The sequence below is a fragment of the Tasmannia lanceolata genome, unplaced genomic scaffold (genome assembly GCF_043159265.1).
Source record: "Tasmannia lanceolata isolate RefF3 unplaced genomic scaffold, GAP_Taslan_0.1 ptg000015l, whole genome shotgun sequence".
NCBI classification, from domain to species: Eukaryota; Viridiplantae; Streptophyta; class Magnoliopsida; order Canellales; family Winteraceae; genus Tasmannia; species Tasmannia lanceolata.
In genome coordinates this window covers 4,569,991-4,583,004 of record NW_027518692.1, presented here as the reverse complement: position 1 = coordinate 4,583,004, position 13,014 = coordinate 4,569,991, and the positions used below count along the sequence as shown (strand labels likewise).

General features: G+C 39.5%; 1 protein-coding gene across 9 annotated transcripts; it reads left to right on the top strand.

The window, feature by feature from the left end:
- The first annotated feature begins 3,306 nt into the window (after window positions 1–3,306).
- LOC143846001 (uncharacterized) lies at window positions 3,307–11,664 on the top strand. 9 transcript variants are annotated; one of them, XM_077354403.1, is made up of 11 exons: window positions 3,307–3,624; window positions 3,728–3,771; window positions 6,249–6,296; window positions 7,626–8,145; window positions 8,250–8,435; window positions 8,691–8,792; window positions 8,879–9,220; window positions 9,303–9,377; window positions 9,477–9,701; window positions 9,786–9,911; window positions 11,253–11,664. In XM_077354403.1, the coding sequence occupies exons 4-10, from the start codon at window positions 7,726–7,728 to the stop codon at window positions 9,792–9,794; spliced, it is 1,359 nt and encodes a 452-aa protein (XP_077210518.1). In that variant the 5' UTR covers window positions 3,307–3,624; window positions 3,728–3,771; window positions 6,249–6,296; window positions 7,626–7,725; the 3' UTR covers window positions 9,795–9,911; window positions 11,253–11,664. The 9 variants fall into 9 exon arrangements, with proteins under 9 accessions (XP_077210518.1, XP_077210526.1, XP_077210522.1 ...); XM_077354411.1 differs by having other exon boundaries at window positions 6,249–6,311; window positions 8,052–8,145; XM_077354407.1 differs by having other exon boundaries at window positions 6,249–6,311.
- The last annotated feature ends 1,350 nt before the right edge of the window (window positions 11,665–13,014 follow it).

The window sequence follows — 13,014 nt, the reverse complement described above, 5'->3', positions numbered from 1 at the left end:
CCCTGTTTCACGAACTCTCTTGGAGAGTTATAGACTTAGGGTTTTTCTTTTGCAATCATCTTGGCCCTTCATCCATCCCACTCCTCTTTTCAGCCATAGATTTCTTTCCTTTGCTTTAATACTACCCTAGAAACCCTAGAAGCCTGGGATGTTCTAGTCTAATCTAGCCCTACACCTCATCTCCTTGATCCAATGGCCTATGCTTGTGGCTTGTCAAGGAAGCAACACTCATTTTATTAAAATACCCCTAGGACAAGGTGATTTTACACCCTCCTACCCTTAGGCTCTACTTGCCTTTTCTTCCTATCAATGGGCACCTTTGTTATGCTAGTTCACCCCCCTCATCTGCAATAAAGGGGGACAGCATCAACACTACCATGCTTTGATAGTTGCACTAACCTATTTGTGTTTTCTTCCATTTCTTGTCCAATTCTTGTAAAATTTGAAGGGACACTCTCGGAGAGGTTAGTCACCCTGGAAAAATTTGTATCAATTAGTGAAAAGATTTTTCAAAATCAAGTGTTTTTTGTCAAAACAATTTTTTGGAAAATATTTTCTTTAAGTGTGTTTTGGAAAAGGAAAAAACTTTTCTTTGGAAATAGTTACTTTTTGCAAGAGAAAGAGAAGAGTGTAAAGTAGAGGGAAAAGATAGTCCCGTACCGACTCGTAAGAAAGAAAGAGTTGAGCTTATAAAGCTTCACTCTTTCTTCTTATTTGTTTATGTGCACATGGGGTCTTAGCCGTGGGTCGAACCGCGGGACGGTGCAACGCACCGTCCGCGCACTCGCACACGCACGCGCGGCGTGGGCAATGGGCTATAGGGCGCTTTTTTAGGCGCTTTTTTAGGCGCACTTTGGAGCCTTTAATTTTTCCAGATTTGATCTGGATCGTTGGATCTAGACGATTGTGGATCGGTCTAGTGGGTGGGCCGAATAGTTCATAAGCCCATCAAGCCCAAGCCCAGTGTCGAATAGTTCAATTGGGTTGGGCTTTGATTCGAGCACAACGGTCGGCCCAGCGGGCCCAGTGCTCCAACGGTAAGTGGGTGCGATCCATTGGGTTGTGTCCCTTCCCCAACGGTCAAGGATCTAAGGGGTGCGATCTGTACCATAGATGGATCATCTAACGGTTAGATGGGAGGACGGGAATTTAAATATCCCAACAGTCTCTCTAGGATTGATCTGGTTCGTTGAATCGCGTATGGGCGCGATCTAACGGCCAGAATTCAAACCGATATGGAAAGACTCTATACAGGGGTGCTTTTAACACTGAAAAGTCACCAGAGGCTCTATAAAAATTGCAGAACCCAGCCATTTCAAGACAGAATCGAATTTACCCATTTCTGGACAAATTCTTAATACTTCCAGTGCATTATACTCTCTTTCTTGCTCCCACCAAAAATTCGTTTTACTAAACTATTTTCTTATTGTTTATCTAATTACTGTTATACTGCAGTAACAGAAATTAGACTGATTCTCTCAGGCTTGTAAGATTCTAAGGGCATTTCGGATTTGACTCCGCTTGTGCATAGCGTCGTCAAATTAGTAGGACATTCCTACTGGCTTCATTGTATCTTGGAGGCAGTTCGCGGATCCCCTTTGCACACTTCTAGTGGGGGCGAAATCTGTCTTAAGGAAAGCGATTTCGCGCCTTGAAGCAAACTGGTTACTGCTTTTTTCTTTCCAACAGATACAGAATTATTTCTCTAACAACACTGTGGGTCAATAAAATTTTGGGGTTCCTTCGCATTTAGGTTTGATTCTTTGCGGATTTCGGAATTTGAAACTTGGCTTCCGGGAGATTCTGAGGTTGACTTTAAGACTCGAGTTTCGGGATATTTCAATTTTTAGGAAGTTTGGGTCAGGTCAAAATGGGGTGTCTACAATAGGCTGATCCGAGCCGTTCATTTGATGGGCCATAATGTAAATGGGTTGTGCCCCAAAAAGCATTTGCATAGGATGATCACAACCCTCTAATCTATAGAGATTTCCACAATAAGCAATTTCTCTTTATATCTGAGAGCTAGGATCATCATATGGGAATGGTTTTTCGGACACAACCTATTTACGATGTGGCCTATCAAATGATGGCGTGGATCATCCTATGGTTTGGATGGTACACTGTCATAGTGGGTTGGATTTGGGCACCAAGGAGGAGAATTTTGGGGGCCCATCAACTGTTCCTGTTGTGGAGAGAGAGAGAGAGAGAGAGAGAGGTGGGAAACGTGCAGTAACATGATTAACGGGCGTGGGGACACACTACGTCATAAAAAAAAAGAAAAAAAAGGGGAATATAACTTCCATTTAGAGTTAGCCGTTAAAGCCTAACGTTTAACGTTAGGCAACCGTCAAGGGGAGGGGGAATAGCCTACAAGGGGGGAATATCAGCACCCTAAAAACCCAAGTTCACTTAGGACCCACGAGTAGACTGAGTCAAGAGTGTTTAACTGGTTTTCTAATAGAAACCTATTACTCAATCGTCCAAAAGGAAATGTTCTCCGCTCTCACTTAATTTAATCGTCTTAAGGCAAACATTAATCAGCCTAAAAGTTATTGATCCATCTAGTAAGAAAATATAAGCCGTTGATTTTGTAGTACATTAACTTACCCATTGGATACCCGTTGTGGGACGACGACCATATTGGTAAGCTCAAGATATTCTATAAGATCAATTGTCTTGAATTACATGCATGGTCACACATGGGATCCAAAATCGAATGTTACCATTGATCCAAGAGTGAGGGTCTGCCTAGTCGTTCCCTAAAAAGTAGTGTTTAATTGAGGCGTTATATTATCAAAATAAGGGGTTACAGATATCACATGGTGAAAGCCCTTATAGTCCCCCAAAAGTAACCATTTCATGAGAAATTATATGGTGAAAGGCCCATAAAGTCCTGTATTTTTCTAAAAGTACTGTACGACCTGCACCATAGGATGATCCAAACCGTCCATTTGATGGGCCAAAACATAAATAGGTTGCACCCACTACAAGAACAAAGACATTCAGCGACATTCTTTTACCGACGTTCACAAAAAACGCCACTAATATTATATATATACCGATGTTTGTAAAACTACCGACGGTGGAGGATTGTTCCCCGGGAAGTAACTTATCCCGCCCAAAACATGCGTAGTATTTCTTTACCGACGTTTAAGGAGTGCCAATAAAACTAATTATTTACAGATGTTTTATATGTTAAACGTCGGTAATTAATTGGATACATGCTTTCCTTTTTTTATGACGTTCACGACCGTCTCTGATTATTAGAATTACCGGCTTTTTTTCCCAAACGTCGGTGATGTGTTAAAAGATAAACTCGCGCCCTAGCTTTTCCCACCCCGCTCTTTCTAAAACGTTCTCTCCCTTATCTCGGCAAGAAATCCTCCAGAAAAACCAATTTTCGCCCTTCTAAATCGAAACCTCCCTTTCTTGCAAAAAAAAGCCTAATCTCCGTGGAGAAAAAACCATAATCTCCATCCTCTCCAAATCATCTTCATAGAATATATGGTCCTAACCCTTGATCTGAAACGGGTAGGGCATATCATATAGCAGCCACAAACAATAAGAGGAAAATTGACAATCATCTCAAAGTCGCTCTCCAGCTCTATCCAATCGCCTGTTAGGGTAAGTTCTCTACATTATTTTTTTTTCATTTTACTTTCTGCTTATTGGGTTTTTGTGCATTTGTTTTCCCTATTCTTCTTTTTGTTCATTGCCAATATAGCAGCCACAAACAAGAAGAGGAAACCCACATCGGCAATCATCTGAAAGGTGCGCTTCGGTTTATCCATTTTGTTAGCACATAACCCATGTAAAAAAAATTTTCATTGATTTTTATTTCCCAGTTTGTGGTATTTGTAGACTCCGGAGAGTTTGCGTTGAAGCCCTAAGAATTTGTATAAAGGACTTACTCCTTTTATCTTCCTATTTCTTCATATTTTATATTTATTTATGATTTGAGTTTGTGTGATAGCAGGAAGTGCATCTGGAGGTTCATGATTTCTTCCTATTTTATATTTCTCCTTGCCCTAGGGCTTTGCTTTTGTTTGATTTTTTTCCATCTAGGCTTTTATTTATTATTGTTATTGTTGTTGTTGTTATTACATGCCTTGGAGTTCCAACAGTGAGTATTTTTTTTAATTCCCCAAATCGTTGTCCAGATGTTGTGAAAGATCCATACTCAATCTGCCCTATTTTGTGTCCCGTCAGGTGTTTTTTTCTTTGGTTAAGAAAGCTTTCAAATAGACCTGAAATTCATGCCATTCAATTGCCATGGAAGCTGTCAACAAAGACCACTTTTATTCAAGTTGTAAACGCCCTATTTACCCACCTAAACACCCGTTGAGTGTGTGCTCTTTGCCATGTTCCATCAGCCAATCAAATACTCTAATTAGTGAGCCCATGATTAAATAGTTTCTAGTCACATTTTGAATTTGTATTAATGTCAGTTTGTATGCCAAACAAGCTGTGAACCAAGGGCATTAATTCCATTTGCTACCAAGGACATTAGCTCCATTAGCCTCACATTTAATTTGGTACATCAACGCCCATTACTTCTATTAGCCTCAAGTAAGAACAATTGTGGAGAAGTTGTTACAACCAAATTCATTAACAGGCCATTACTGTTCTGTCTTTTAGAGTTGTTTTGTATTGGAGTGCAATATTAAGGAATGCATGTATGCTGTCTATTTAATATCCGCTGAGAGTTAACAAGATTCTAGCATCTTAGTACTTCCACAAGAAGTTGGCTGTGGCAACTATTTCAATTTATATGCTCAAAGTCTGTCATAACCTCAACTTGTGGTACTGTAACTAGAGAAGACACAACCTAATGTATATATAGTTTCATTTCACTGTTTTGTCAAAATTCATGATCTAGTCTATCTCAATTCATTTGAGAATAATGAATTATGTCATCTGAATGTGTCGTATTCATCTTCAAATCGTTTCTAACCATTTTCTCCCAATACGTTGATTTCATTCTATGTTGCTTTTATTTGCTCTTTCTTGAATAGTACCTATGCGATGAAAAATTCTTCCCTTAGTGTAGGCCATAAGTAGCCTGAATCTTCATTATTTCCTCCTCATTTGTTGTGTATTTATTTGATTTTTTTCTTCACAACATTGAAAGAGCAAATATGTTGGGGCAGTCCTATAGAAGAATTCTGAGATTGATCAGAGCTGTTGATCTAAACCGTCGGATTTGTGTGAAATTTTGAGGATTTTCTCAGATTATAGTCAACCAAACATAGTCAATTTTCAACTCGATTTATCAGTCAGAGTGTTTTATGATCAGTATTTTATCTGAAAATTGAAATCGTGCGAATTTAGAAATATCTCCAAGATTTGAGTTTTTATGATCTGATTGAACTTGGATTTTGATAATTTCCTTCTAAAGTTATTTCCTGTCTCGTACTAAAGTTTGAAAGAAATCCAACAGCTGGATCATTTCTCGAACCAATTTCTAAAGTTATCTATTTTTCTAATTCCGAAAATTCAAATTCCGTTATTCTTGAAATTCGTGGATCTGTCCTGCATCAAGCAACCATCTCACCTTCTTTACGAGAGTAATAAAAAAAGATCAAATCACAGATTTGGATAGTTAGGGTAGCAGGGAGAGTAGCGATAAGGACATGGACTGGCCATTCGGTGGTGGCGGTGGGAAGAGCTTTGCAATAAACAAAGATCAAATTACAAATTTGGACAGTTGAGGGTTGTGGGGACAGGAGCGATATGGCAGGGACTGAACCTGGCGTGGTGGCAATTGGAAGAGTTTTGGGCAGTTGAGGGTAGAGACAATTAACAGATGGGAGTGATGATAGTGCTTGTTGGATAGGTTATGTAAATTTGGCAACAAAAGATGTGTTGGATCGCACCAGGTGATGCTTTTGATCTAGCATATATGGTTTCCATATGAGGTGAGCCTAACTTTGAAAAGTTCTATTCCTTTTTTTTTTCATAGGTAAAAGAGAGCAATTGATAAGTTCTATTCTTAAGTTAGAATAAATTAAAAATGCATAATAAGTTGGGAAACATATTGTAATACTTCGCCGAACTAGTTGTGATGCCTGTTTCATTGGTTTTGGTTGTTACTGAACCTAATGCTGCTATTTGCTTTAAGGTGTCCTAGGCTTATTGTACTAGACCTTTTTACCCGTTCCTTCACTTTCTTCCTCCTTCCTGAGTGCTTAAATTCATTTGATTTGCACGTCATTGATTACTACTCTAAGAAAGGTGTTGTTGCACAGCTCCACGCTGAGAAGGCCCCAACTGAGGTCACTGATGAGGTTCAGAAGGTACTTTCATCATGAGTAATGTCTTTTCCCACTGATATGAACTTTTGAAACCTGTATGAGCTTTTTATTATATGCAATCCGATACATTGTCGGAGCTTGATTGAAATTCATCATGAGAAAATCTTGGGCATTAGTTATTTTTAGTATCTCTCGTTTTTTTATCTAAGCATGATTTGTGCATTGAGGACTTTGAGGAAGAAGGTTATACCACATCAGCTGATGAGTCAGCTTGACTTTAGTTGTATGGTCATTAGGTGGTTTAACTCAGGTGCTGGCTTTGGTGAGTGATGGTAGATTTTAGAGGTGTTAACCTGCACCCTAAAATCAATGTTTAAGCCCTATAATAAAAAAGGGGCTATTTAGGTGCTTTTTCAGGATATTTGAACCATTGATAAATTTAGGCCTTATTCCATGTACACAGGATCTCTGTTCAACAAGGGACCCATCTTGCATAGTGATTATTCTGTATAAACTTCCCCAATCACTATACACACACAGCATAATTTTCAATAAGAAATGAATATCTTATTTCAAAGTGTGGGCCTATAACTTTACAAGGGCACAGAAGATGGGAGTTTTTACATGGCATTCGTTCATGCCTAATGGGAATGCCACCCTTGATATTTGATCAGCGACCACAGACTTTTTCAGGTTGGATCAAATATTAAGGGTGACACCCCATTAGTACATGAACGTATAAACACCTTGTAATTTCACCAGGGCCGTGGTCCGTTTGAATGCCTCAAAAAGTGGGCAAATCAAAGTAATAAAAAAAGGACACATAATTCTATTTCCTAGTATTGTTTGGTTGTCATTTACTATATTCGATGTAGTTGAAATAACTGAATTTTGGATTGTTCGGTCAAAGTAACAGAAACTCATATGCCAGTCCTTTAGCTGTAGATTTTCCAAATTCAAGCTTTTTTACACTGTTTGGCTTTCCTCTCAAACAAGGAGAAACAGGCAAGTAAAGAAATCAGAATCTATATGATGTTCCTTCTATTTGTATATTACATCCATCCAAATGGACCCTAGCTAAAAGATAGAGTTGGTGTTTGGAGTAGCCTCTCCTTCTTTTTCTGACCAAAAGATTATGAATAATTAAGAAAATTATTGTTGATTGATGTTATGGTACTAGGGGCAAGGAGTGGAATTGGATATATAGCAAGAGCGCAGTTCGATAGTATAGTGTAAATTTTACCCAAAAGGATATATAGCGCAGTTCTACTAGTATAGTGTAAATTTTGTACTTAATGTATTTGTTAGTTTTTCATGTAATGCTTATTTTCTTTAAATCACTGATGTAAACTTTCCTTTTGGGTACTACAGGTGACATAATTTTGTCTGAGCCATGAGAAAAAGAAAGAATATGCCGAACACCCATGAGTCGTAGCCTTCCGCTCACAGGCAAGAGCCCCATCATTATCATATGAGAGAGCCACAACCCTCTTCCCAGAGGCAGCCAGACACCTCCGCTCTCCCTCACGACTCCCATGCACCTTGGCCGGCATGGGAGTCACAAGAGACTCTCCCACCTTCATATGTCCAGGAGACGGTACTACCCTCGGATACGCATGAGACGCTCCCTCCTTCGCCGTCTCAGGATCCCTCCGTTCCATCCTCATCGAAGTGTGTTCAAGGCCCGACATATTGCAAATCCGTGTGGGCTTCTGATGAGATGATAAATGTCGGATTTAATGCGCTTGGACAACCGTGTACACAAAACACATGTAAAATGATGAATTTATTTGGCAGCATCGCGAGAATGGGTGATAAATTGCCCATTGATTGTACAGACCGGAGGAAGATGCTGCAGCAAAACAAAGAAGATGCATGGGTTATTGCGAAGGTAAGACCATTTGAATTCTTCACAGAAACACACACACACACACACACACACATATAAATTTAATATATCATACGGCCATCGTACTATTCTTACATGTAATGTAGGAAAAATGCGCCATTGATGATGAGCGTAAAAAATGGGCTATTGAACGAATCGGTAGGCAGTGGAGGGAATGGAAGAGTGAACTAAAGACCAAATACTTTGATCTGAATCTCCCATGTACTGATCGTAGAGCGATTGAGTCGCAATACATGTCTCTTTGTCGACACTGGAATACGAAAGGATCAAAGGTATGATTTTAAAAATTCATGTCTCATTTTTTCAATTTGAAAAAATATATAAAAATAACTTAACTATCTGTAATGGCGTAGGACCTATGCGCACAAAATAAACTCAATCGATCTAAACTTAAAGTCAAACACAGGGGTGGAACAAAGGCCATTCCAGTATATTGAGAGGAGGAGGTGGGGTTGTGACTGAGTTTTTTAATTTACTTTACTTTTGATTATGACAAGCTATCAATGATATTCTTCATTTGAGGACAGATTAAAAATAATGATGGGAATGCTGTAAGTCGAGGTGACATGTTCATTCGTCTTCACCGCAAGAAAGACAGGACTTATGATGCTGTAGAGCAAAATATTATAGTACGTTTCATAACATTGATGCTTGTTTAAAAAATGTTATAGAACCGTGTAAAAGATTTTATTCTATCACATATTATTTTTTTCAGGATCAGATAAAAGAGATTGAGTCTCAGCATCCAGATATCAGCCCCGCTGTTGCCCCAAATGACAGCCTCGTCATTGTACTTGGTGTGGAGAGACGTGGTAGGGTACGCATGATGGGTGCCGGGGTTACCCCTACTTCCGTATTTGGCTCTACGCGTAGCATTGGGATGTCGCAGGAGAGGGCTGCATCACTTCAAAGGGCGAACGAGGAACTTACAAATGAGGTGGGATGTTTGAGAGAGAAGCAGGCCCAAATGGAACAAACAATGCAACAAAATCAGGCCCATTTGGAACGCCAATTGGCGGCACTCGTAGCACAGTTCCAAGGCGTCCAAAATAGCAATGTACGACATTAATTTTTTATTCAATACATAGTTCTTTTAGTTCACTATTACCTTAATATGTATCTATCTTGTTGTATGCTAGCCACCCAACAATCATACTCAGTCACGATCGCATGCAACCTCCTCAAGCAGCCATAGATATATCCATGGCGATCGGGTATAACTGTTATTTAATTTTAGCTTAAATGATATATTGGTTTGTGACTTTCCTGCTTAATTGTATTTTTTTATTTATGATCATTTGGATTTTTCTAAGGTTACCTTAATGAGCACTCAAAATGATGGGATTGAAGTGGCCCGTGGTATTCGGTTGAGTGTCGATCCGACACATGAAGTCGAGGGGGTGCCATTAGGCCGTAATTTCACTACGGTTCAGATCACGGTTGCATTGGAGCCGAAAGAGCCTCTGATTAGAAAAACCGATCTCTACACTGAGATTGGAGACGCTGTAGGTGGAATAATCGCTTGGCCATCGAACTGGGTAAGTTATTTTATTACGACGACATGTTTATTATAGCTTGATGCTAAATTTATTCACAAGTAGTATATTTATTTGTTATTGTAGGTGGAGTAATCGCTTAGCCATCGAACTGCGCTTTTTTGTTTATGTATAGATGCGGTCATACTTTCTTGGATTAGTGCTTGTGTTTATTAAAGGAGTATTAGTATTCGTGTTCCCTCTTCATTTAAGGTAAAATACACTCTATCATTTTCTTATATTATGGAAGCTGCTTTTTAGAAGAACACACATGATGTTTCTATATGTTGGAAAATAGAAGTTTAGATTTCAAATTGTTTGCTGGATTTTTTCTAAAACAGAAACTAATGCTTCATTGATTTATTATAGCTTCTTTCAGAGATTTTAATCCATCTCTAATTATTTCTTCCATGTCTTTATTTAAATGGAATTCTTAATGAGAAATTTAGTACTTGAGTTTGTGTTTCTTCATTTTTTGTATGTTGGGGGTGATGGCAGAGGTGGGGAATTGTAGGACTATGTGTGTTGGGGGAAGTAGGGAGTAGTAGTATGTGTGTGTAAGGGGGGGGGGGGGGGGGGAGTGGGGGGTGGGGTGGGGGGTGGTTTTAGGGACAATCATATCCAAGTTGACCAACTGGGGGGTTAGGCACACTTGGATTGACCGAATATAACACTTTCCCTTTGGTTGACCAACTATTTTTTTTTTCACTCTGTACCACCAAATGGATTAGGATAGTAGCATTTTTTTTTCCTTTACTTCTCACTCTTCTCTAAATAGATTCTTTCCTCTCGTTTAATGATAAAACTACTGTTCTATCTTAATTCTCTAGAATGTCTTAAATCTAGCTGCCTTTAGTAGGATCATAGTTATCCTTACTCTGTTCTTCACACTTCTTCTTCTTAATAACCTCCTTAGCACTTGGCTGTAGTGAAGGATTCTGCTCCTTTGGTCACCATCACCATATATGGTATCAAAAGCACAGTTCTTTCCTACTAATTAAAAAAGCATATCTATTGCTTTTTCTTATATGGATTTTATCACGTATCTTTGTTGTAAGTTAAGGCATGTTTATCAAGAGCAACTTAGTCCTTAGATCATATGTAATCTCGTGGTTAAGATTAAGCATAATATTCTCGAAAGTATGTTATCTCAAAACACCACCACAACTTAGATGTCCATTATTGTTTTTCTTGTAAGGATCCATACGCTAGCATTACCATTCAAGAAAAAAGAGAGGATACACTAGCATTTTTTCCCATTTTGCTCGTAATCCATGTTTCACAGATTCTATTGAATAGGCGAAGTACTCATGTCAGATTCTTTTGTAGAGTTATTATATTATTTGTTGTTATGTACAAGATTCAAATATAGCCTTATCTTCGATGAAATGGTGCATCTCTAGTTGGAATGGATCAAGATGTATTATTTGTGGTTCTTATGTATTTATGGTATTCATGTCTTAATGCAGGAGATTATTTCCTATTTATGTATGAACATGAATGCTTTCCCTATATATTTTTATGTTATCTAATATCATGATTTTTGGTACACAGGAGCGAGACGAACTTGTCGAAATATATGGGGGCATAGGATGTGATATTCATCCGACTGACAAATGTATGTGAGGAGTATGTATCATCACGTCTACTCTCTCGGTTTATCTATTTGTATCCTGTATGTCAAGACATGCAAATATAAAGAAGTTTTTGTGTAGCAAATCACAAGAGGGGAACATATATCCAAGGCTTTTTTGAAGTGATTGGATTACATTTTTGACTGGGCTATAGTTTTTGTTATTGTTTTGTGAATGTGATGTGCGTATACAGGTTTTATGTATATTGTAAGGAAGTTTATAAACAGGTTCTACTAGAAGTACCAGCAGCGGTTTTGGTGACTTTTAGCAGTGGTTATGACCGCTGCCAAAGACCCTTTTTGTTGTAGTGATGGAAATGGTTTGTTTGATGACTTTGGATGCCTTTTTTTATGTTGTTTGGATGCCAATATATATGTACATGTTACTTTCTAATGGGTATATGTTTTGGTTCATTTTACATGGAAATGATTTGTTTGATGACTTTGGATGCCTTATTTTTCTCTTGTTTAGATGCCAACGGATTCATGTTATTTTTTAATGGGTACAGGATTTATACAGGTTCTAAGTCCCCCAATTTGTTGCTTTGTTTACAAAAAAAAAAAAAAAACTATTCATCGGCGGTCATAAAACTGTCGGTAAATCTACAAACTATACGCCTCTATAACTTTCACCAACGGTTAAAACCGCCGGTGTATATCATAAATACCGACGGTACGAAATGAGCGTCGGTATATAGAAACGGGAAAAGTCCATCCAAGTGTCATTTACCGCCATTTAGCGATGCTCGTGACCGCCGGTGTAAAATACATTTACCGACGGTTCCTTCAACCGTCGGTGAATGTTTCTTTCGAAGCCAATTTTTCTGTCACTTTACCAACATTTCAAAGCGTCGGTATAAAGCCATACACCGACGGTTATTAAACAACGTCGGTAAAATGGTTTAGTCACGGTGAAATTACCGACGCTATGACAAACCGTCGGTGTTACTTAAAGCAATGTTTTTACGAGTTTTTACCGACGGTCGTGAATGTCACTGAGCCTGGCGCCACGTCTTTGCGAGCTGTCTGTTCGGTGGGGCCCTCGCCATTTTCCATTGTTGCTGGTTCCGCGGCCAGGGCTGTGGATTCCACTATAAAGTCAGCGAGGGCTTGGGATTTAATAGCTGGCCTCGGGCGGACTTGTATGTCGAACTCTCTCAGCTCGACAACCCAACTTACCATCCTGCCCGAGGTCTCTGGTTTTTGGAGAATCTTCCTCAGGGGTTGGTCGGTCAGAAGGACAATGGGGTGGGCCTGGAAGTAGGGACAGAGCTTCCGGGTGGCGCTAACGACTGCGAGGGCGAATTTTTCTATGTTTAGGTACCGGACCTCTGCACCGCGGAGAGTCTTGCTCACGTAGTACACCGGATGCTCCCCCTTGTCGCTTTGCTTGGCCAATACCGCACTTACCGCCGTGGGGCTGATGGCCAGATACAGAAATAGTTCTTCCCCCGGCTCAGGTTTGGCGAGTACGGTTGGTGTCTGAAGGTATTGCTTCAGGGCGTCGAATGCTTCTTGGCAGGCCGGGGTCCATTCGAATTCTCGTAATATTTTTCAGTTGTTTGAAGAAGGGTTGGCATTTCTCCGCCGACTTTGGCATGAATCGGCCGAGGGCCGTGATTCAACCCGTGAGCCTTTGTACTTCTATCGCTGTTGTCGGGGGCTCCATGTCTAGGATGGCCT